This window comes from Artibeus jamaicensis, unplaced genomic scaffold (assembly GCF_021234435.1).
Source record: "Artibeus jamaicensis isolate MK-2021 breed Jamaican fruit bat unplaced genomic scaffold, CSHL_Jam_final contig_793, whole genome shotgun sequence".
Lineage (NCBI taxonomy): Eukaryota > Metazoa > Chordata > Mammalia > Chiroptera > Phyllostomidae > Artibeus > Artibeus jamaicensis.
In genome coordinates this window covers 7354298-7381278 of record NW_026521975.1, presented here as the reverse complement: position 1 = coordinate 7381278, position 26981 = coordinate 7354298, and the positions used below count along the sequence as shown (strand labels likewise).

The 26981-nt window shown below is 35.6% G+C and overlaps 1 protein-coding gene across 4 annotated transcripts in view; it reads right to left on the bottom strand.

Moving 5' to 3' along the window:
* ACAP2 (ArfGAP with coiled-coil, ankyrin repeat and PH domains 2) overlaps window positions 1-26981 on the bottom strand; it is a 162508-nt gene that overhangs the window by 88448 nt on the left and 47079 nt on the right. For 3 of the 4 annotated variants that reach the window (XM_037137166.2, XM_037137168.2, XM_037137167.2), the window contains exons 2-4: window positions 14919-14976; window positions 2986-3105; window positions 2169-2222 (exon numbers count right to left, since the gene is read on the bottom strand). In XM_037137166.2, the coding sequence (XP_036993061.1) occupies window positions 2169-2222; window positions 2986-3105; window positions 14919-14976 (232 nt within the window). Of the gene's footprint in view, window positions 1-2168; window positions 2223-2985; window positions 3106-12779; window positions 12873-14918; window positions 14977-26981 lie in introns of those variants that run through there. The other variant, XM_037137169.2, reaches the window with a different exon arrangement.

The window sequence follows — 26981 nt, the reverse complement described above, 5'->3', positions numbered from 1 at the left end:
ATATAACAATAAATCCCACAAAATATAAGAATTCTGATTCAAGTACATTCAAGTTTCTCCTCCTGGAAAAAATTAAAAGTATTTGTTAACAAGAACAAAAAAGACCAGACAAAGCAGAAAATGAACCAAGGCCTAGCAATTTCATACTTATATCTATTAAAAAAAAATTCTGAGATGTTATAAAAATAATATGGTAATAAAATTAAAAAGTTATTCTTATATAAAACAAAAATATATGACTGGCTGATTTAAAGAAAACATCAGAAATGGGACTATTACAAAGGATAACATGTTATGGAAAAATATTTAAGCTACTATGTTAATTTAAAATCCATAACTGTTAACAAAAAAAATTTCTCATTATACTTTTTAAGAAGTTGGAATCCAAAAGACCACTTGATTTCAAGAGAAATCAAATATACCACACACTGGCATATAAGTTCACTGGAAGGCAAAAAGAGAACAAATAAGAAATGATTTAAAACAAAATATTAGGGCTAAAACCATAAAACTCTTAGAAGAAAACAAAGAGATGAAGCATGATTTGAGATTTAGCAACAGATGCCAAAATTAGGAGCAACACAAGAAAAAATAGATACACTAAACTTCATGAAAATGAATACTTTTGTTCATCAAAGGACATTATCAAAAAGTAAAGACAACCAACAGAATAGGAGAAAACACTTACATGTTGTAATACATAAATATTAAATATCTGAGTAAGGTTGATTGAAGAATATATAAAGAATTCAATTAAAAAATTTTAATGGGAAAAGGATTTCAATGAACAATAGCAACAATGGTAGAAGAACATATAAAAATTTCCAATAAATACATGAAAAAATGCTCAACTGTACTAGTCTTTAGGAAAATGAAACCTTTAAAATCTTAGAAGCCTTTGAAACCTCAAAGATTCTACTTCACAAGTGCTAGGATGGCTATAATCAGAAAAATTAGTGTGCACAAGAATGTGAAAAAATTGGAATAATCAAGTATTGCTGGGTGGAATGTGTAATGGTGTAGCCTCTGTGGAAAACAGTTTGAAAGTTCCTTAAAAAGATAAATATAGGATTCTATATATCATATTCCATATAACGCACAATTCTACACCTAGATATATAACCAAAAGAAGTGAAAGCAGGAACTGAAGCAAATCCTTGTACATGCTAATTTTAGTACAGCTACAATTAAAATAAATATTATCAGATAACTTTAGCCTTAATTTATTGACCAAAAGTAATAAAAATATAAGAAAAAATTTACTAAGAATCAAAAATTAAAAAGATTTTATAAGGAATGTAAGTGTTGATATTTTTGTTATAGACCACTGCTAATAAATTTTGAAACACTGAATAATCATAGCAGCCATATATGTGATGCTTTTTTAAAAAAATTAAGAAGTATATAGCTTATAAGCTACCATATTTTCAGTAAACTTTTATAAAATTTATAAAGGAATTTCCTGACATTCCAAAAGTAATACCTATCCCTCATTCTTAAAGGGAAAATGTCCTCAAATATTAAAAATACATATAAATATGTCAAATAATTACAGCAGTCTTTAATAATGGCAATGATCAAAGGGGATATATTTCTGACTATTTTTTAAAATATTTTACTTATTATTTTTAGACAGAATGAAAGGGAGGGAGAAAGAGAGGGAGAGAAGCATCAATGTGTGGTTGCCTCTCACACGCCCCTTACAGGGGACCTGGCCTGCAACCCAGGCTTGTGCCCTGATTAAGAATTGAACCGACAACCCTCTGGTTAGTGGGCTGGTGCTCTATCCACTGAGCCACACTGGCCAGGGCTATTTGCAAGTATCTTAAAAGAAATAGGAAGAAACTAAATTCAGAATGAATTTTACTTGTTTTGTTCTTGAAATATTTGCTTAAAAAGTGACAAAGGTACAACTTAAAAGAAAAACAACTTATGGGTATGTACTTCGTTGATGTAAGTTCAGTATTTTAGAACGAGAAGTAAAATCTATCCTCTTCCTCCCTCTCTTACTCTCTCTCTTTCACACATACACACATTTTAGATACACCCACCTAAAAACTTGTTGACAAATTCAAAGTCATTGAATTCCAACTTAAGTAATTTTATAAAATACAGCCACTAAAAAGAAAGTACTAAAATAACATGATCATAGTAATACTGACACTTACTGTATGAAAATTTATCATTTCTTGAAGGCTGTCAGAAAACTTGGTCAAACTTGTCTATGAGAAAGAAACCAAAAGAAAAAACCAAGTCATTTAAGAGCCACTGAAATAGGCCACAAAAATGTTACTTCAGCATTTGTGACAGAAAGATCAAATTATACTGTAAACAATAATATTTACTTCTAAGGATAATCTCACGACTTTATGGGCATGCTCTGCAGAGGTCATGTCTTCCTGTAGAACCATAAAACCCTAGAATAATCAATGAATTAGTACTGCCCTACCAACAGTATTATGCTACCCAACAGAAATGACGTATATAAACCTAGAAGTTAAATTGAATGTATCAAGACTATGCCCTCATAGGTATCGGTGGATCAAATAATCATCAAACTATATCTCATGAAAGCAGTGTCATAATACCACATACTGTAGCAAGGGGTCTAGGCTAACCTAGCATAGGTAGCTGACCAAAACTTTCTTATGCTGGTCCCCCATACCTACAGTTAGATACTATTTTTAGATTACTCCTCTGCTTTCTCTGTAAGCAGCTACTAGTAAGCAAGAACCTACTCTTCCTGCTCAAGCCTTCTTGTACATGCTTCAGCTCACTGAGCAGTAAGTAAACTTATATTCACAATGTAAATCAACCATCAACAGTAACTATCAAAGAAAACAGAATTATATATAAGATAATGCTAATGGGGGACAGCCTTTCTACTTCAAATTTTAAGGACCACTATAACTCTAAGGCAAATGGATGCATAATTGATTGATGTCTTGTTGCATTTATCATTTTAACCAATTTTAAAATACTAACCTCAACTACAGCATCATTACTAGAATATTGTGCCAGATCTCGAATCCCATTCATGAACTGTTTATTTGCAACACAAAAGGCTTTTCCAGTATCAATCATCACAATACAAAGCTTCACAAGCTGAAAAAGAAAAACATTATTACATCAGGTTGAAAATAATTTTACAACTTAGTTGAACAAGCAATTCGTAGGAGCATTACACCAAAACCTCGACTTTTCAGGACCCAGAGATTGTCTGATACCAACAAAATATCATTTTATCATGTCAAATTAAATCTCATACATTAACGCCATAAAAATTTATTAAAGCATCTCTTTGAAGGAAGAAAAGGAAACTTCAGGTAGAGCAAGCAGTATAATAAAAGTTAAAAACTTTTTCAAAAGTGGTATGCTGGAAGAAGGGGGGGGTGTTAAACTGCTATGCCAGGTTAGAACTGCTGGTCATTTCAGTATCAGCCTATCAAAGCAGATACCTGAATTGAATAATCAACCATACTTCTCCAATGCCTACTGTTCTGGGCATTGTACAAGAATTAGGACTCTTTCCTTTCCCTTCTTTCCCTTTCCCTTTCTTTCCCTCCCTTCCTTCCATTCTCCCATTCAGATGCGGAACAATGTTGGGTGAATGATAGCTATAAATAGATAAAAGTGGAGCCACAGGTGAAAGAAGGAACAGTACTGAGGAGATGGGAAGAAGGGGGACACCAAGAAGGGAATAAAGAGCCTAGAGAAAAACTTTAGAAAAGATCTAAAGGATCTCAAGAGTATCATTTAAAACTGTTGCCCTAAGACCTTGAAAAAATTGAAAACATAATTTCTGGTCTCGGGAGCTCTAATTCTAACCAGTAGACTAGATAAATTCTATACAGCACAAGCACAAATGTTATACATGACAAAACCATGCACAAGGAAACAAAGGAAGGACATCTAAGACTATGAGGATCAAGAAGGATTCATAGAAAAGGTAACACTTGAAAAAAGTCCTGAAGACCAACAGAAATTAGCCAATCAGATATGGATAATGGAAAGATACTACTTTATGAAGAGCATATATATGCCAAGGACTAGAAGTTTAAAAGGCGGAGGAAAAAAGAAGTACCTTACTGAGGCATGAAAATGTATACAAGAACCAGATCAGAAAAGCATTGTGTGCAATGCTAAGACATTCACATTTTATATGAAAGGAAATAGGAAACAATTAAAAATATTAATTGGGAGAGTTGCCCAGAGTTCCATTTTAGAAGGATGACACAAAAGGAGAAAAACTAAAGCTAGGGAAATAAAGACAAGGATATTAGACCAAAAACCATGAGAGCCTGAATTAAGGCAGGATGCAGTGAGACAAATGGGGAAATAAATTCCAGAATTACAGTTGAGTACCACATACAGTTATGCGGACTATGTCCTATCAAGGAAAAAAGTAGGGACTGAAATCCAGCCTGAACTCTGCTTGCCAAGGTCTACATCTGCTACAAAATGCAATTCTGTTCTGGCCAGCAGAGACTCTTTGCAGTGTTGGGCCTGTGAGGTGGGCCTGAGCTAGATGGGCCTATGAATTAAGCCAAATGGAAAGTCTTATCAAACACCAGTGAAAAGAGATGTTTGTAACTCAAACACAGGAGTGTGTTATTGATACAGATACAAGAGTCATCAGCACATAAAGTGTCAGTGCTACAGTGCTATATCCTATCTAGAAAGCAGAGGGCAGAGCATGTAGAGTGAAGAAGCCATAAAGGAGACTAAAGAAGAGGAAAACATAGTGAACAAACACAAAAGAATAATTTCACCAGAATCAAGAAAGGATAAAATATCAAAAGATGGATGATGAATAAATTGAAAATCCATAAAAGTCAAATTTTAGAAAGGCTGTAAAAATATCTATGGACCCTGGCTGGTGTGGCTCAGTGGAGTGAGTGCCAGCACGCAAACTGGAGGGTGGCCAGTTTGATTCCCAGACAGAGCACATGCCTGGGTTGTGGGCCTGGCCCCCAGCTGGGGTTGTTGTGAAGGAGGCAACCACACATTGATGTTTCTCTCCCTCCCTTCCCCCTCTCTAAAAATAAATAAATAAATAAAATCTTTTAAAAACAAAATAAATAAAAATATCTATGGAGTTTGGTGACAGAGTCACCAGCATCCCTGGGAAGAACAGTTTTAAGAGAAACTGGCATAAGGGCTGTAGCCAGATTACAGTGAGTTACGAAATGTAGATGAAGCAAATATATGATAGATCAATGTTTCTCAATACATATTCTACAGAATATCCTGTAGGAACATTTTATACTAAAATAAGAATTCTGTGATCAAATAAGTCTGGAAAACTCAGTTTAAAAAGTTAAACACATTTCTTCATTACCAAACTTTTCAGAGCTTTTGACGTATTAATGTGTAGAGAGGACTTATAATGTGCAGCATTTCTTAAAAACATGAGATGTGGGAGTTTTCTTTAGAGCAGGGGTGTCAAACGCATTTTCACTAGGAGCCACATCAGCCTCACGGTTGCCTTCAGAGGGCCAAATGTAATTTTAAGACTGTATAAATGTAACTACTCCTTAACTAGGGACAAGGAGCTTGGAGCTGCTGCCAGGTGGAAACAAGGTGGTGGGCTGGATAAAACAAGGCTGAGGGCTGGACTGGGCCTGCAGGCCTTGTCTTTGCCACCTGTGCCTCAGGGAAGAATTCTCATAGGATCATTATTCTACAAAATGTACTATGAAAAATGCTGGCAGAGACTAGTCTTGTAAATACTTTGCTAAGTATAAAATAACAATAACAATAATGTCTTAAGACCCAGAAAAACTAATTCTAAAACATATATGGAGTAACCAAAATGCAAAGAGGAAAAAAATGGAAAACAGTAATGAGGTGGGGACATTAGCCCTATATGCTATTAAAATATACAGGTGAAGTAATTACAAGTTTGATGATGGATTTGAATAGACAAAGTGATCAGTGGAATAAAGAAACAGATATGAATACTGTGCAGCAGTTGATTGAAGTAACAGTACAGCCAATGGGGGGAAAAGTTGTCCAATAAATGACAGTGACACAAGACAGCCGCCTAAAGTGGGGGTAGGGGAGACTAACTGGGATTCTAAAGACCCAAATTAATTTCACATGAGGTAAAGATTTAAACATAAAAAACTAAATCATAAAACTAAGAGAAAAAGGAGGTAGTATTTTTATAAGCTCAAAGAAAGAAAAGCCCTTCTAAAAACCACGCAAAACACAAAAGGCAAAGAAGAAATTGATCAATTCAACTACATCAAAAAAATTATTTCTACAAGAAAAAAAACCAATATACTTAGTCAAAAGACAAATGACAATATGGGAATACAGTATTAGCAGGGACGAATCACAAGGGACTAATTTCCCTACTGAAAGAAAGGATCTAGCCCTGGCTGGGTAACTCAGCTGGTCAGAGCATCATCCCGATATGCCAAGGTTGCAGGTTTGATCCCTGGGCAGGCACATACAAGAATCAACAAGTGAACTCATAAATAAGTGAAACAACAAATCAATGTTTCTGTTTCTCTCTCCCTCTGTCTCCCTTTCTCCCTCTACAAAATCAGTTTATATTAAAAAAAAAAACCACTGTAAAAGAAAGGGTCTACAAGTAATTTTTGAAAAGCCAACCAGCCACTAAAAAAAAAAGGCACCTGATGCACATGTACAGATAATTCCCAGAAAAGGGAATTCAAATATGTCATATGGTCAAGAAAAGCAATACAATCTCAATCATAATAAAAGAAATGCAAATTACTACCTTTTTCAAAGTAGCAAAGATAAAAAAAATGTCTGTTTGAGATAGTAGTTATGGAAAAACAGGTGCTCTTAGACACTGCTGGTGGGAGTGTTAGTCCTTTTTCTATGGGAAGCAATTTAGCAAGGGCTATCAAAAATTTAAACATACACCTATCCTTTAACCTAGTATTTCCTTTTAAAAATGTATCATACGGATGTACATTAGCCACATCATACACATGTAAAGTCAATCACTACAGCCACAGTAAAACACTGGTGTCCATCAGGAGTCAAATAGATAATGAATTATGATATATTCATAAAATGAAATGTAATTCAGCCACTAGAGACAATGAGGCAGCTCTATAATTAATAACAAGGAACAATACTCAAGATGTTTTTAAAGCAAATTATAGAACAATGTTAGTATTTTTACTGTAGTGGGGAAAGAAAAATACAAATATATATCATCTTTTATATGCTTATAAAATTTCTGGAAGGACATATAAGAAACTAGTTTAATGTTCTCCTTTTTGAAAGAGATTAAATTAAAAGCTTCCATAGAAAAACCAGAAATAGCCATGGGTGGTGTGGCTCAGAGTGCTGGCCTGTAAATTGAAAGGTTGTTAGTTTGATTCCCAGTCGGGGCACATGCCTGGGTTGCAGGCCATCTGAGTCAAGTGATCAATGTTTCTGCCACATCGATGTTTCTCACCCTCTCTTTTTCCCTCCCTTCCCCTCTCTCTAAAAACAAGTAAATAAAGTCTTAAAAAAAACCCACAAAAAGCAGAAAGGCTGGTAATATGACATTATGGTTAAAAACACACAGATCAATGAAACAGAAGAGAGATGCCAGAAATAAACTGATGCTTACATATTCAATTAATCTATGGCAAAGGAGGCCATAATATAAAATGGGGAGGAGGTAGTCTTCAACACAAGGCACTAGGAAAACTGGACAGATGAAGGAAGGAAGGGAGGGAGGGAGGGAAGGAAGGGAAGGAACTAGATCACTTTCTTACACCACAGGCAAAAATAAACTCAAAATGGATGGAAGACTGAAAATGTAGGACCTGAAACCATAAAACTCCTAAAAAAATAAAAAACATAGGCAGTAAACTCTTTGACATCAGTCTCAGCAATACGTTTTTGGATATGTCTCCTTGGGCAAAGGCAACTAAAGCAAAGATAAACAAATGGGACTATATCAAACTAAAAAGCCTTTGCACAGTGAAGGAAACCATCAACATGGCAAAAAAGCAACTTATTGAATGGGAGAAGATATTTGGCAATGATAAATCTGATAAGGCAAATCTGTGGCAATGATAAATATCCACAGCACAAAAAGAATTCATACAGCTCAACAGTAAAAAAAACAATGCAATTAAAATGTGAATAAAAGATGTGAACAAACATTTCTCTAAAGAAGATATACAGATGGCCAATACACAAATGAAAAGATGCTAACACCATTAATCATCAGGGAAATACAAATCAAAACTATGAGATATCACCTCATTCCTGTCAAAATGGCTATAACAAGTGTTAACAAAAATGTGAAGAAAAGGAAACCCTTGTGCACCATTAGTGGGATTATAAATTACAACAGCCACTAGGGAAAAAAGTATTTAAAAATAGAACTACTGAATGACTGTGATACTTCTGAGTATTTATCTGAAAAATTAAAATAATTGTAAAAGATACATGCACCTCTGTGTTCATCACAGCATTGTTTACAATAGCTAAGATATGAAAGCAACCTAGGTGTCCATCAATAGATGAATGGATAAAGACATGATACATACATACGACGGAATATTAGCCATAAAAAAGAATGAAACTTTGCCAGCACGGATGTACCCAGAAAAGTATTTTGTTAAGTGAAACAAGCCAGGAAGAGCAAGACAAATACAGTATGATTTCACTTATAAGTGGAATCTAAAAAAACAAAACAAAACAGAAACAAAATCATAGATACTGAGAACAAACTGATAACTGCCAATGGGGAGTTGGGTGGGGAGTTGTGTAAAAATGAGGAAGGGAATTAAGAAGTACAAACTTTCAGTTATAAAATAAACCACGAGGATATAATGTATAACATGGAGAATAGAGCCAATAATATCTTCACTATGTAGGGTGACCGATAGTTACTAGACTTACTGTGGTGATCACTTTGTAAGATACATAAATGTTGAATCACTATGTTGTGCACCTGAAACTAATATAATATTGTATGTTGTATGCCAACTAGAATATTGATTAATTAATTAATTCTGCAGGGTTCTGGACACAGCCAGTTAGGTTCAAATCCCACTGCCATACTTAACCATCAAAGTGATCCTGAGTGATTTTCACCTTAAAAAGCCTCAGTTTCTTCTGTATTATTCAGTAACAATGGTATAGAACCAAATAAGGTTACTATATAAAAGAACTACTATACTATAAAAGATAATGCACATAAAGATCTTAGCACAAACTACTACTGGTACATGGTAATAAAAACAAAGAATTGCACTTCCTAGTCAGAGGTTTTGTTTTGTTTTTGATCAAGAGAAACTTGAACATCTTTATCTCCTTGAAATAAAGAGATAGTAGAGAAGGGAAAAGGAGAAAGATGACTAAAAAGAAAAGTCCTGACTCTGGAAAAGGGATACTTTTACCACTTGAATGGGAGAAAAACAGAAAAAGGTAAGGACAGATTTTGTTAAGTTTCTCTATCAGGGGTAAGAGTTCCAGGGGTGGAATTCTTCCTTCCTTCCACCAAAACGAAGAAAGAGTTAAGGTCATCTACTAACACTAAAGAACAAAGTGGTAAGTCTTTGAGAACACAGTGAAGTATAAGAGATGCTAAAGATAACAAGATAACCTGATTGAGTCTTGGAAAAATTAATTTCCATCAAGGATTCCAGGAATATGTAGCTTTGCCAACTGGTTTCACCAAATAGTTGTGTAACTTCTCCTGTAGGGCTTTTTACAGCCCAGATCTGGGGTACTTGGGGTCCAACCTACAGCCCTCAGGCCACATGTGGCCCAGGATGACTATGAATGTGGCCCAATACAAAATCATAAATTTACTTAAAATCTTTTATTTTGCTCACTAGTTTTCATTAATATTGGTTATTTAATGCATGGCCCAAGACAACTCTTCTTCTTCCAGTGTGGCCCAGAGCCACCAAAAGGCTGGACACCCCTGGAATATAGATGGTTGGACTAATATAGTGAGAATTCTATAGAGTAGGTGTTCTGGAAAGGAAATGAAGGTCTCCAGAAGAAAAATAATATTGTAATAAAATTAAAAGTTAGCCTGCAAGGTTTCATAACAGTATTATTCATAATAACCAGAAAGTAGAAACAAACCTAATATCCATCAATCAGTGATGGACAAAATGTGGTATACTCATACAATGAACACAATGGCATATTATTCAGCCATAAAAAATAATGCTGGAACACATTACAACATGGACAAACTGTAAAAACATTATGCTACATAAAAGAAGTCAGTTATAAGAGGCCAAATATTCTATGGTTCTGTTTATATGTACAGAACAGGGAAATCTATAGGGACAGAAAGTACAATAGTGATTGCCAGAAGATGTAGGGAGAGGGAAATTGGGAGTGACTGCTAACAGGTAAAGAGTCTCCTTTTGGTATGATGAAAATGTTCTAGAATTAGATAGCAATCCTGATTGTATAAATACTGTGAATATATTAAAAACTATTAAGTTGTGTGATTTAAAATGGTGAATTTTATATTAAGTAAAGTTTATCTCAATTAAAAAAATTACCAAAGACAAAATACACTGAAATGGAAGTGAGTCTAAAAGGAGTCTGAAATATTAGAAGACTGAAAGACAAGAGGTCTAGGTAAGCTTGAAGAACGGAAGCAATAGGAGTAAACATTGGAAGTGCAAGGACTGGAGATTCAAGTCAGGAAGTAAGATATCAGCATTTCATATCTCAGAGATTAGAATTTTGAGTGGTGATACATAGAAAAACATGGTTATGAAAACAGGTATAAGTATCAGAACAGAGGTCATTTTACAGTAGTTGAAGAGAAAATAAAATTATTGTGCAGCTGAAACATATACACTGCAATTAGTCAGGAGGAAATACTAATTTGGAGATACTTTGCCAGCTATCAAACTCCTTATTAGATTACTGTTATGACTGAGATAATATAAGCCTACAAAGAGAGAAGACTTTTACCCGATTAAGGGTAAATGTCAAATTAGTCAAAATTATCAAGCTAGTAGCCCCAATTCATTCAACAGCTTTTAAATTAAAGTGAAAATTATGTCATAGGCACTGTGCCAGATAATGGGAATACAAATAACTTATTTGCAGACTATGCTCTAGTGTAACATTTCTAAGTCTCATTTTCTTTTCAGGTGTAAATTCGGTATAACTTAAACTGTGCAACACTGTTGTGAAAGTTGTATACTTAAAACATAGAACGTGGTATCCTAAGTGTGCAAGAAATAAGAGGGTTTATCTCCTACCCCTTTAAAGACGGCTTGTCTTCAAGGAGCTAATAAATAGCAGTCTGTTGAACACCATGATCATTAACATTTATTTAGAACTTAGTATGTGCCAAGAACTGGGGCTAAGTAAGCATTTAACACGTATGACCATTTCTTATTCTCATAATAACCCTAAAGACAGATACTTTTCTTTATTTTCCTTATTTTGGAGATAAAGAAATTGAGATACAGGAAGGCTGAAAAACTTGCCCAAGACCACACAGCTTGGTAAGTGGTACAGCCAAATTCAAATGTAGGCAGAGTTATTCATGGCTTTGTGCTCTTAACTATTCAACTATGCTAAAAAATTACAATATTACAATAATTTAAATGGAAGTATGTGCAAAAAACAATGCAACACTAGAAAAAGAACCTAAGTTTGGTAGTAATTGAGCTGTGATTTAAAGGGTATGTGCTTAACAAACAGGGAACAAGCATGCTGGTGAGAAGTTACACCAGATACTGAAATTATATCTAGATTGCAGCTATGATGCTTTATGATGCCAACGCCCAAATACTGCCAGAATGGAGAAATAATTGGACTCAATAGAGCAGTGCCACTCATGAAGCACTATTCACCAGGAAGAGTATAACTAACTATTAGTGGCATACATTATAAGCAAAATAAATATAAGCTAAGTCATCAAGCTAGTTTAACCTGTTGCTGGCATGATTTACAATGATATTACAGGTGAAACTTGCCCTGCACCAAGTTACAAAATCAGCAAACTAGTCTTGGGCAATGCTACCACCTTCAATAACAACTATTTCTAGCACTCTTAAGTCTTTCTTCTCTATGCTTACTCCTCATAATTCTAAAGTAAAGATGATAGATAATAGCTTAAGAATTTGGGATAGGTATATTTAATAAGGGATTAAGATCTTAAGCTAGAAAAATATAAAAATAGCTATGGAACTTCTTTTTGGGTAGAAGATGATATTTTTTAAAAAGTTAAAGTTTCCATGGTGCCCTTAGTAGCCCTTTGCATAATATAGACTTTAGAAAGGGCTTAGAGTCCTTAGTACTGAATGTCAATACTTTAATAACTTGTTCTGAATTTAAATCTTTTGGTTTTAGAATTCTACCAGTTCCTCAACCCCCAAAAAATGATGTAAAAGAAAAAAAGCTGCTCATAAAAGCCAAAATCATTCATAGAAATGCTATCAGTGGATTGTTTAGATACTTTAAATTTTGAGGTTCCCTGCTCCAAAGAATTTTTCATATGCTCTAGATGCAGATCTATCCAAAGAGAACGGATGCCCTGTTATACTACTCTGAGACTCTGTAAAAAACCTTGGCCTTCTATATACTCTCTCATAAATCTACCAGAAAATCAAAACTACATCTTCTGTCGCCTACCTTAAGGGTTTAAGAACTATGTTTCAAAGACTGCTTAAGAATAAATATAATACCTCAGGGTAAAATAATGACAGTAACAACCCCACATATTTAATTTTAAATAAAAAGTAAAAATTTTGAAAATATTCATACCAAAAATTATAACATTAATTTTTAAAAACACTTGCCTGGAAGCTTGCTAGTGTTCCTCAGAAAATTCCAAGTGGCATGTGCTCCCCCAACATGGATCCAGAAGTACAGTGATGCACAAGAGCACTGAACTAAGAATAAAAACATACCGTTCTAACCCTGGTTCTGCCTTTTCTAACTGTGATATGAAGTAACTCCCCTTTGCTTTCTGGGCTTTGTTTGGTACCCTCATCTCTAAAATGGAAATAATGTTATCTGTTCCACCTACCTCCGAGGATTATTGTAAAAATCCAAAAACATATTGTATCACAAAGTGCTTTGAAAACTATAGAGCACTACACAAAAAAAAACTTATTACTAAACATGTTCTAAAATTTTTGTTTGATCTATATAAATAATAATGTTGCTTTATATCCGTTCTATTTACGTTAGATACATATGTACTTCAAATTTCAAAACATTTGAAAACTTTGAGCCTAATTAACATATTTTTATACCCTTGCTACTCAAAGTGCAGCCCTGGAGCAACAGCACAGGTATCACCTGGGGTCTGGTTAAAAATAGAGACTCTTAGATACCCCAAACTTACTGAATCGAGACCTGTATTTTCACAAGATCCCCATGTGAGAGGAATCTATGCACAGAAAGGTTTCAGAAGCACCGCTTTTCACAGTATCGGCATTTACAATAGTAATTATATAAATAGAAAAATTTTTTCAAAAGAGATTTCAAATTATGTATCTGTTCATCATTTAAATCCAGAAATTTTGAGATATTTCACTGAATAATGGTTACTTAATATCAGAAGCCATGTATTAGTCATTCTAATATTTCTGCCTGTTATATAGCAGACAATATTTCTTATGTAGAAGTAAAAAAAGATTATCAATAATTAATATAGATGATAGTAATCAATGTGCATTTACCCTTACAGAGAATATGATCACTTAATATTAATTATTAAGTATATATTATAAGCATTCCTGAAAACTGCTTTTGAAAATGAGTTTTATTTTTTAATTGTATTTTTTCCATTACCATTTAGTCCCCTCGTACTGCCCACCCCTCCCTGAAACCACCACACTGTTAGCCATGTCCAGGAGTCAAACTTTATTTTATATTTGAACATGAGTATGGCCACACCCAAATTTATAAACAGGAATAGGAGGTTATGTATGAAATCCATTGGGCATAAAAAAAGATAGTTACAATGTTTCTGATGGAGAAAAAAAGGAAACTTCCAACAATATAAAGAATAGGAGATATGTCCAGAAAGTATCCAGCCATGTGATATGAAAAATAGAGACATTTGTTGAAGAAGATACAAGAAACATTGTACGTAGGACAATGTCGCCTCAGTCCCCTTCAAAGGAAGGCACTATGGAATCTCACACAGTTCTCCCAATTACCATCAGCTGCCCTGTTGTATTTTCCTGAATCTCAGTGACAATCTGACATCTCTTCCCTTTCAAAGATTTTTAGTTTTGGAAAAAGCCAGAAGTCAGAGGGCGCCAAATCTGGGCTGTAGTGGGACTGAGTCACCTGGGTGATTTGATGTTTCACCAAAAAACTCAGCACAAGATGTGATGCATGAGCAGGGCTGTTATCATGAGGAAGCTGCCAATCACCAGCTGCCCATAGCAGCGACCTTCTGTATCATCCAAATAGTTTCCACAGAGGAATGTTCAAGCTTAACACAAAATTTCATGCATATTTCACTGCTCTACTCACTCAGTCATTTTGAATGCAATGACCACACAGTACATATGCTCACTCAAAGGCGCCTACTGACTCCACTGACTAGTACAGTGAAGTTGTCATTATTCATACATGCGCATTCCAGTCCACTCTCCTTGGCTGCCAGGTTACATCAATGTTATACAAACTGTTGGAAAAACTGTTCTTATTATATTAACAATGGTTGGAATTTTTCTGTGCAGACCTTGCATACAGTGAGCTTTAATGTCAGACACCATTCAAAATCTTGCTGTGGTATTAGATTAGGTTTTCAACAAGCTACTTAGTGTTTCTAGCTTCAATCACCTCGTGTGTAAAATTGGGATAATAAGCATTTATCCTCACAGAGACAAAAGAAATAATGTGAACCACCTAGTGTTATAGTCACAACTTATTATTTATGGAAAACAAGAATTAATATTTTAAAAAGTATTATTTACCTTATCAAGCTTTAGTTCTAATTCTGCCACATCTCCTTCTACTTCTTCCAAAGCAGCCCTAGAAAAATTACATGTAAAATAGGTTATTTTACAAGTTTAAAGGTATACTTTACTTCTGAAAAATTACTAAGTAAAAAACATAGAGATGAATGCTTAAAAATTATACTTCATACAAAGTAATAATTACCTTAGGTTGAAATATATTCATAATCATACAATATATACTATGATTTTTTAAGGTAATGAGAGAACATATTAGGCTGATTATACTCAAAGCATTTATATTTTTCAATTTAATAATGCTAATTAGAACTATTTACCATGTGTTTTTGTTTTTTTTTAAGATTTTATTTATTTATGTTTAGAGGGGAAGGGAAGGAGAGAGGGAGAGAAACATCAATGTACGGGTTGCCTTTCATGGGTCCCCTGCTGGTAACTGGCCTGCAGGGAACCAGCCTGCAACCCAGGCATGTGCCCTGACTGGGAATCGAACCGCGATTGTCTGGTTCGCAGGCCCGTGCTCAGTCCACTGAGCTACACCAGCCAGGGCTACCATATGTTTTTTTTTAATGCAAAAAATTCTAGGTGTTGAGCCTTACAAAAATTCAGATTTATATTCAACAGACTATAACTAACCAAACAGCAAAGCATCCTTGGCAACCAACATTAAACATAGTGTGAGTCTATTTTTGTGGAGGTGGGAGGAGAAAAACCTTCATGGTATATGCATAGGAAAAAAATCTGGAAACATATACCAACCTAATAAGTATAACTTTGAAGAGCAGAGATTAGCATGCAGAGTGTAGAAATGGGGATTTATACTATTTACTACATATACTTCTGGATTCTTTTAATATTTGCAATAACCATACATTTTTAAGTAATTTTTCAAACTAATACTGAGAAAAAAAGAAAAGTTTAGACATCACCATCCTATAAGGTGGGCCCTCCTGGAATCCTGTCCCCCACCCACTCAGTCTCAGGCATATCTCTATCGGTGTTCACTTTTCTCACTATTCTGAGCTCCCAGTAGCAGTATAGACACTCAAATTGTTTGTTGACTCCAGAAAAAAGCTCCACAATCTTTACTCTGTCAAAAACTCTTTGTTTTTACTTTCAAACATTATATAATTCAGTTTGACTCAAAGTTTAATTTCTTTTTTTTTAAAGATTTTATTTATGTATTTTTAGAGAACGGGAAAGGGAGGGAGATAAGAGAGGGAGAGAAACATCAATGTGTCAGAGAAACATGGATGACACTGTCTCCTGCAGGCCCCCAACAGGGAACCTGGCCTGCAACCCAGGCATGTACCCTGACTGGGAATTGAACCAGCAATCTTTCAGCTCACAGGCTGGCACTCAATCTATAAGCCACACCAGCCATAGCTTAACTTCAATTTCTTTTAGCAAATCAGCTGAAATGACTAACTTCAGATTTGATTTAGTCATTGGTTTCTATGAAACATACAATCACGTGATGTTATTAAACATAACATCCTTTTTTCAGTCAACATCAGACCACACTTACATTCATTGATGGTCCCATAAGATCATACTGGAGCTGAAAGTTCCTATCACCCTGTAATGTCATAGACATGCAGCCATTCTAAGGTCTTAATGTCCTAGCTCAGCCAATTACTCATTGTTAAGTGGCATGACTGTAATTTGGTAGAAAATGCATATACATTTCCCAATCTTACTTCATTGTGCAATTATAATAATTTTGTGAAATAACACTTTTAAAGAGAGGTAACAATTATTTGCAAAACTGACATGAAAAAATGTTTTATCTGTCATTTAAAAATAAAGTTCTTTATGATTTCTTAAAATGTTAAAATTTTAATATTTTAAGTTAAATATGGGAGTGAGAATATGGAAACTTTATCCTTTCTTTGCAATTTTACTATAAATCTAAAACTATTCCAAAAATAAAGCATATTAAAATTTAAAAATAAAACTAAAAGTAACCTGGCTGGTGTGGCTCAGTGGACTGAGCAATTGGATGCAGACCAAGAGGTCTCTGGTTTCTGGTTCCCAATCTAGGGCACATGCCTGGGTTGCAGGCCAACTTCCTGGTTGGGGGTATGTAAGAGGCAAACTGATACATGTTTCTCTCACACATCCATATTTCTCTTCCTCTTTCTCTCTCCTTTCCCCTCTCTCTAAAAAAATAAATAAAATTAAAAAAATAAGCCCTTTATAATCATATGTTCAAAGAATCTGAAAGTTTATACTGCAGGTTCTTGAATATTTTACCTTCTCTAAAAATTCCCTGTCTTTGGTCATCTAAGGTGTGTGAAAATTTGTAGCAATAGGTGGGTGAGTACTAATGTCTAAGGCAGCCTGGTTAATTGCTGAATATTCCTTAGTATTAAAAGCAAAAAGCTCTGACTGGTGTGGCTCAGGTGGTTGGGCCTCATCCTGCAGGTGAAAGGTTGCCAGTTCGTTCCCAGATTAGGGCACATGCCTGGGTTGCAGGTTTGGTCCCAGGACATGATATGTAAATGAGGCAACCAATAGATGTTTCTTTCCCTCTCTCCACCATTCTTCTCTCTCTAAAGATAAGTAAATAAATTCATTAATGCAAGAGAATTATTCTGAAATACGTTAATAAATGGATAAATAAATGAAATAAAATAATCTATATATTAACCTTCAAATATTAGATGGCAGGCACTCTCTTTCCAAATATTTACTGAGCATATAATTTTCATAAATGTCCAATGTATTCAAGAGGAAAGTAGTATAGGCATCCTATTGACTATAGCTTAAAATCTAATTTAAACATTTTTAATTAAAATTAATTGAAAATTATTAGTTTAATGCTTACATACATTAACAGTGAAAAGCAAACATAATTAAGTAGCAAAATAAGCAAAACATAAAATAATGTTAAAAGAAAGGGGAAAAAACAGAGCAGTCAGCAGAGTCTAACAGCATTGTTATGAGCAAGGGTCAGCAAACTACGGTTATGTCAGGCAAGCCTGGCCAATCACCTTCTGTACAGCCCATGAACTAAAAATGTTTTTTATATTTTAAAATGGTTAAAAAATCAAAAGAAGAATATTTCATGACACATGAAAATTATATTATAATCAAATAACAATGTCCACAAATAAATAAAATAAACCCAAATAAATAACATCAGAAATGAATGAGGAGAAATAACTGACACCAAAGAAACACAAAGGATTATAAGAAAGTATGATGAACAACTATGTATCAACAAACTGGACAACCTGGATGAAATAAATTCCTACAAATATACAATCTTTTAAAACTAAATCAGTGTGAATCAGAAAATATGAATAGACAGATTATACCTAGTAAAATTGAAGCAGTAATCAAAACACTCCCAACAAACAAAAGCCTTGGACTGGGTGGCTTCACAGGTGAATTTTACCAAACATTCTGAGAACTAACACCTCTCCTGCTCAAACTATTGCAAAGATTTAAAGAGAAGGAAGGTTCCCAAACTCATTTTATGAGGCCAGCATTCTCCTAATTCCAAAACCACATAAAGACACTACATAGAAAGAAAACTATACACAAATATCTCTGATGAACACAGATGTTAAATCCTCATCAAAATCAGCAAACAGAATACAGCCAATACATTAAAAAGAACATACACCATGATAAAGTGGGATTTATTCTGGGAATATAAGGTTGGTACAACATTCACAAATCAATAAATGTGATTTACCACATAAACAAAATAAAGGATAAAAACACATGATCATATCTACAGATGCAGAAAAAGAATTTAATAAAATCCAGCATCAATTTATGATATAAACTCTCAGAAAAGGGGGAATAGAAGGAACATACCTAAACTTAGTAAAGGTCATATGTGACAAACTCACTGCCAGTATCATACTCAACAGGCAAACACTATAAGCATTCCCATTAAGATCAGGAACAACACAGAGATGTCTGCTTTCACCTCTCTTATACAACATAAATACTAGAAGTCCCAGCCACAGCAATCAAACAAAAAGACATAAAAAGCATCCAAATTGGAAAGGAAGAAGTAAAACTGCCTTTATTTGCTGATGACACAATACTGTACCTAGAGAACCCCAAATATTCCACCAAGAAATATCTGGAACTGATAAATGAATTCAGCAAAATAGCAGGATACAAAATTAATATCTAGAAATCAGTTGCATATTATATGCCAATAATGAACTAACACAAAGGGAAATTAAGAAAACAATCCCTTTTACAATTGCTTCCAATAGCATAAAATACCTAGATATAAACCTAACCAAGGATGTAAAAAGCCTGTACACAGAAAACTGTAAGACAATGAAGAAGAAAACTGAAGAAAATACAAGTAAGTCATACATGCTGTGTTCATGGACAGGAACAATTAACATCATTAAAATGTCTACACAAAGAAATCTACAGGTTCAATGCAGGGTTCCAATAATGTATTTTACAGAACTAGAACAAATATTTCAAAAATTTATGTGGAACCACAAAAGGCCCTGTACAGCAACAGCAATCCTGAGAAAGAAGAACAAAGTGGGAGGAATCATGCTACCTATTATCAAACTATACTGCAAGACCATAGTAATCCAAACAGCATGGTACTGGCATAAAAACAGACACACAGGTCAATGGAACAGAATAAAGAGCCTAGAAATAAACCCACATCTTTAGAGTTGATTAATATTTGACAGAGGAAGCAAGCATATTCAATGGGCTAAACATAGTTTATTCAATAAATGGTATTGGGAAAATTGGAAAGACATTTGAGAATAATAAAACTAGGCCACCTTTTTACATCACGCACAAGAATAAATTCAAAATGGATCAAAGACTTAAATGTTAGACCTGAAACCAAAAATTCCTAGAAGAAAACATAAGCAGCAAAATCTTGGACATTGCTTTAGAAATGTTTTATTATATATATCTCCCCAAGGTAAGGGAAACAAAAGGGAAAATAAAGAAATGAGACTACACCAAACTAAAAAGTTTTTACACAGCAAAGGAAATCATCAATGAAACAAAACAACCCACAGAATGGGAGAACATATTCACCAATACATCTGATAAGGAGTTAATATCCAAAATTTATAAGGTATTTACAAAATTCAACACCAAAAAAACAAACAACCCAATTAATAAACAGGCAAAGGACCCAAATAGATACTTCTCCAAAGAGGACGCACAGATGGCCGACGGACATGAAAAGATGCTCAATGTCACTTATCATCAGAGAAATGAAAATTAAAACCACAGTGAGATATCACCTCACACCATTCAGAATGGCTATCATCAATAAATCAGCAAGTGTTGGTGAGGATGTGGAGAAAGGGGGACCCTTTTGCACTATTGGTGGGAATATAATTGGTGCAGTTATTGTGGCAAGCAGTAAAAAGATACCTCAAAAAATTAAAAATGGATCTGCCTTATGACTCAGTGATTTCACTTCTGGAAATCTATCTGAAGAAACCCAAAACACTAATTTTAAAGAACATAAGAATCCAATGTTCACTGCAGCATTATTTACAATTGCCAAGATATGGAAGCAGCCCAAGTGTCCATCAGTAAATGAATGGATAAAACAACTATGGGACATTACATAATGGAATACCTCTGGGCTGTAGAAAAGAAGATTTTACCTTTGCGATAGTATGGATGGACCTGGTGAACATTATGCTAAGTGAAATAAGTCAGACAAAAACAGATACCATATGATTTCACTCATATGTGGAATCTAATGAACAAACTGAACTAACAAGAAAAATAGAGACAGACTCCTAGATAGAGAACAGATTGACAGGTAAGGAGAGGAGGCAGGTTACGGTGTGTAGGGATTGAGAAAAAAGGAAAAAAACTCAAGGACATGGACAACAGTATGGTGACTACTGGGAAGAGGAGGGTGTAAGGGGACTAAATGATAATGGAAAAAATACAACAAAGATATGTTTTTTAAAGAAAATAATTTCTAGGACTTAGCTTCACTTAGCAGTACCTTCAGAAGGCAAATAGGGGGTGAAAAAGTTGAATAAGCCCAGAGTTCAGAAAAAGAGTCCCTTTATTTTTAATAGTACCACCCTCATTCTTTTATCATTTTACACATCACAGTGTTTTATAATCAACTGATATAAGTTTTTATGATCAATTTAATTAACATAAAAATATTTAAAACAAATAAAAAGTATAATAAACAATTATTCTACATATCCATTTGAGAACCTAATAAAAAGAAAAGAAACTGCTTCCCCTTCAACTTTGACAATACACTTAAAATGAAATTAATAATCTAAGACTAGGTCACATGATGCAATGTCACACGCAACAACAGTATATTCAAGATTACTAATAAGCACATAGAGATAGCTTAAATGATTAAATCATTTGATTTAATCCAATTATTAAAATGGGTTTGAGGCTTTAAGTCATAACTACCTCCTTTCATAAAGAATTACTACTACCTTTGATAAAGAATTACTACTACCTTTGATAAAGAATTATGAGAGAATAAATATTTGAACTGTAATAGAGAAATTTTGAAGCAAACATCTATATTCCTTGTTTCATATAACAAATATGTTCATAAAAGTTGCATATAAATTGAGTAACTGTTTACTCAAAGAAATTGCATACTGCCCATCACAGTACCTACCATGCCCAACCAAGTTCCTCTTTCAGCACAACAGCCTTATGCACTTTGGGCAATGCTGGACTATTCTTTGCAAAGACAGAACAATGGCTGGACCAGAGGTATAGCCCAATGACCTAAATAAGAACAGCCCTGTAATTCAACAGGTGTCAAAACTAAGTGTCCAACAATCCCATTACCAATGACATGACTCTTTTTGGGTGTTTGAGCACAGAACACAGAGGGTATGCACCCTGAAACCTGCTTAAAAAAATTTTTTTAAATATATTTTATTGATTACACTATTATAGTTGTCTCATTTTCCCCCTCATTCCCCTCCACCCTGCATACCCTCTCGCACCCACATTCCCCCACTTTAGTTCATGTCCATGTGTCATACTTGTAAGTTCTTTAGCTTCTACATTTCCCATACTATTTTTGCTCTCCCCCTGTCTATTTTCTGTCTACCATCTATGGTACTTATTCTCTGTACTTTTCCCCCCTTCTTTCCTCCTCCTACTCCCCCGTTGCTATCCCTACATGTGATCTCCATTTCTGTGGTTCTTTCTGTTCCTGTTCTAGTTGTTTGCTTAGTTTGTTTTTGATTTAGTTGTGATTGTTAATAATTGTGAATTTGCAGTCATTTTACTATACATATTTTTTATCTTCTTTTTCTGAGATAAGTCCCTATAACATTTCATATAATAAGGGCTTGGTGATGATGAACTCCTTGCACTTGACCTTATCTGAGAAGCACTTTATCTGTCCTTCCATTCTAAATGAAAGCTTTGCTGGGTAGATCAATCTTGGCTGTAGGTCCTTGTCTTTGATGACTTGGAATATTTCTTTCCAGACCCTTCTTACCTATAAGGTCTCTTTTGAGAAATCAGCTGATGGTGTGATGAGAACGCCTTTGTAAGTTAACTGTCTCCTTATCTCTTGCTGCTTCTAGGATTCTCTCCTTCATTTTCATCTTGGGTACTGTAATGATGATGTGCCTTGGTGTGTTCCTCCACGGGTCCAATTTCTTTGGGACTCTCTGAGCTTCCTGGACTTCCTGGAAGTCTATTCTCTTTGCCAGATTGGGGAAGTTTTCCTTTATTATTTGTTCAGATAACTTTTCCACTTGTTGCTCTTCCTCTTCCCCTTCTGGTACCCCTATAATTTGGATGTTGGAACATTTAAAGATGTCCTGGAGGTTCCCAAGACTCTCCTCATTTTTTTAAATTCTTGTTTCTTCATTCTTTTCTGTTTGACTTTTTTTTCTTCCTTCTGGTCCACTCCATTGATTTGAGTCCAAGTTTTCTTTCTGTCACTATTGGTTCCCTGTGCATTTCCCTTCATTTCACTTAGTGTAGCCTTCATTTTTTCATCTAATTTGTGACCAAATTCAACCAATTCTGTGAGTATCCTGATCACCAGTGCTTTGAACTGTGCATCTGATAGGTTGACTATCTCTTGGTCATTTAGTTGTATTATTTCTGGAGCTTTGATCTGTCCTGTTTCGGCCATTGTTTTTTGTCTTGTCGTGCCTGTTAGGTACTGAAGGGCGGAGCCTTAGGTGTTCACCAGAGAGGGGCAACCCAGTCACTGTGTTGTGATGCATTATGTGGGGGCGGGGTCCAAGAGGGAACAATGGCGCTTGCTCTGCTCTCTGTGGGACCTCAGTCCCTTCCCCCACTTCCCTCAAGCAAACTGGGCCTTTCTGGTGCTGGTTCCTCAGGCTGGTGGGCTTGTATGTGTTCTAGGACCTGAGGGTCATTCTAACAAACTTTCCTGTGAGGCTGGGAGTCTCTCCCTCCACCTCAACCCTCTCAGGTGTTTCCAATTGGTGTTTTGAGGCTTTATTTCATCACATCACTGGGACCCTGGGGTTGGGTGGTCTGCCTTGCTCCCCAGTTATCTGCGCACGAATGTGGGATCCCTGACAGGTCACCCAGATACCTTTTGCACAGCACCTCGCTTCACAATCGCTGCCTCGCTGGGTTTGCCGTTGTTACCGGCACCCGGGGTCTGCCCTCTGAGGTCCTGCAAGCCCAGTGTGCCTTGCGCACCCAATGTCACCGCTGCTTGTGCCTCAAACCTTTTCTGCTTGGCAGCCTGACTCCACCCAGCCTATCGGTGTAGACGAATGTGTCTATTTCAGCTCTTTGGCTGTCTGGTGGTTCAATTTTCTGTCAGTTCTGGTTGTTATTTTGTTTCTCAATTTTTGTTGTCCTTATTTTGGTTGTGCAAGGAGGCACAGTGTGTCTACCTACGCCTCTATCTTGGCCAGAAGTCTTTGAAATCTGTTTTTTAAAAGAAGTCCCCTTATTAAATCATTTTGTAATGTGAGTGGCCACCTTTAATTTCTGGGTTCTTTATAATTTTTTTTAAAGATTTTATTTATTCACTTTAGAGAGGGGTGGGGAGGAAGAAAGACAGGGAGACACATCAATGTGTGGTTGACTCTCGTGCACTTCCTACCAGAGACCTGGCCCACAATCCAGGCATGTGCCCTAGACTGGGAACCAAACCACCAACCCTTTTGATTAACAGGCTGGCATTCAATCCTACTGAGCCACAACCAGCTAGGGTTGGGTCCTTTATAATTTTTCTTCTGTGATATCTTTGTATTGTGTTCCAACTCTAATGGAATGGAGTTTTTTAAAAACTGCCTGTGTTTGAATTCATATTTTACCTCTACTACCTATGTAACACCTTGAAAATTCTTTCTTTCAATTCCATCACTAAAATGCAAACAAAAGCTGCTCTCACACAGATATGACAATTAACTTTTAAAATACATATAAAAACCTTAGCACAATGCCCTATTTTCATTAAGTAATTACTGAACGTCAACTACGATTATCTATAGCATTAAAGAAAATACACAATCTCATTTTGTTTTCATTTTATAGGGCCAAGAGGGGTGGAAGCAGTAATTTATACTTCCAACAAAAATATAAAATGGTTTGAAAAACGAGCAAAAAGTTACAACAGGTCTATAATCAGCAAATAAAACAGTAAATCAAAATTTACTTGAAACACTTCCAGACTTCCAGCCAAGATGGAGGTGTAGGTAGACACACTGTGCCTCCTCACACAACCAAAAGAAGCACAACAATGAATTTAAAAACAAAAACAACCAGAACTGGTGGAAAAATCAAACTGTATGGAAGTCTGACAACCAAGGAGTTAAAGAAGAAACATTTATTCAGACCTGTAGGAGGGGCTGAGATGGGCAGCCAGGCAGAAAGGACTTGTGGCAAGGTGGCAGCTGCCAGATCAGTGAGGTGGCAGCTGACAGACAGGGCAGTCCCACATTCGAGTGCAGATAAACCAGGAGGAACAACTGGGGAGTGAGACAGACCACACAACCCAGGGTGCCAGTGCAGGGAACTAAAGCCTCAAAGTCTCTGACTGAAAAAAACATGTGGGGGTTCAGGCAGCAGTGGGGGAAACTCCAGGTCTCACAGAAGAGTTCACTGGAGAGACCCACAGGGTCCTAGAACGTACACACCTAGGAATCAGCACCAGAAGGGCCCACTTAGATTGCGGTTAGCAGGGAAAGTGACTGAAAACTGTCAGAAAGTGGAGCAGGTGGCATTGTTCCTTCTTGGTCCCCTGCTCCACATACAATGCTCCACGACAAGGGTTGCCTTGTCCTGGTAAACACCCAGAGCTCTGCCCATTACTATGTAACAGGCACGCTGAGACACACACAGGCCCAAATGAAAGAACAGACCAAAGCTCCAGAAAAAATACAACTAAGAAACAAAGAGATAGCTAACCTATTAGATGCACAGTTCAAAAAACTGGTAAGCAAGATGCTCACATCACAGAGTTGGTTAAATGTGGTTGCAAATTGAAGGAAAAAAATGAAGGTTATTCTAAGTGAAATAAAGGAAAATATACAGGAACCAAAAGTGACAGGAAGGAAACCAGGACTCCAATCAATGATGTGGAACATAAGGAAGAAAGAAACATTCAACCAGAATAGAAGAGAGAAAACATTCAACCAGAAAAGAAACAAGAATTCAAAAAAATGAGGAGCAGCTTAGGAACCTCCAGGACATCTCTAAATGTTTCAACATCTGAATCATAAGGGTACCAGAAGGAGAAGAGGAATAGCAAGAAATTTAAAACTTATTTGAAAAAGTAATGAAGGAGAATTTCCCCAATCTGGTAAAGGAAATAGATTTCCAGGAAGTCCAGAAAGCTCAGAGAGTCCCAAAGAAGTTGGATCTAAGGAAGCACACACCAAGGCACATCATAATTACATTACCCAAGATTAAAGATCAGGAGAGAATCTTGAAAGCAGCAAGAGAAAAGGAGACAGTTACCTACAAGGGAGTTCCCATAAGACTAACAGCTGATTTCTCAAAAGAAACCTTGCAGGCAATTTGGAGCTGGAAAGAAGTATTCAAAATCATGAAAGGCAAGGTCCTACATCCAAGATTACTCTATGCAGCAAAGCTATCATTTAGAATAGAAGGGCAGATAAAGTGCTTCCCAGCCTGATAAGGTCAAGTTAAAGGAGTTCTTCAACACCAAGCCCTTATTATATGAAATGTTAAAGGGACTTATCTAAGAAAAAGAAAATGATCAAAACTATGAACAGTAAAATGACAACAAACTCACATCTATGAACAACTGAATCTAAAAAAACAAAAACAATACCAAACTAAGCAAACAATAACACAGAAACAGAATCATAGAAATGGAAACCACATGGAGGGTTATCAGCAGAGAGGGGGAGGGGCAGAGAGAGGATAAAAGTACAGAGAATAAGTTGCATGAATGGTAGGTAGAAAATAGACAGGGGGAGGTTAAGAATAGTATAGGAAATGTAGAAGCCAAAGAACTTACGTGTACGACCCATGGACATGAACTAAAGTGGGGGAATGCAGGTAGGAGGGAGTGTGTACGGCAGAGGGGAATAATGCGGGGGAATGGGATAACTGTAATAGCGTAATCAATTAAAAAGAGAGAAAACAAATAAAAGTAATCTGTACTTACCAAAAAATGTAAAAAAAACCAAAAACCACCATTTCCAGTACTCGTGCCCTTTCCCCAAAAATTACATATCAAATATACATTGGAGTCTTCTCCTTTTTCATAACTTCAATAAGACCACAAGATTATATAATATGATTAAATATTATCTGAACATCCACTTGGCTTTTCAGGGTTATCAAGGTCAGTTCTATCTGACTTCTCTAAGAACCTACAAAACAGAACTGACACTGTAATCAGTACGAAAAAGAGTTAAGGCTCTGAACATATATTTATTACCCAATAGTCATAAGCCACTTTTTAAAAAAGTTTGTGGCTTTATTTTTGAGAAATTTGTGGAATTAAAAAATCTTTCTTCTACAAATACTATGTTTATAATACTGCTTTGATCTGTTTTTTCATTTGGACCATGTTTCTTTGTCTTCTCATTTTGGCAGCCTCCCTGTGTT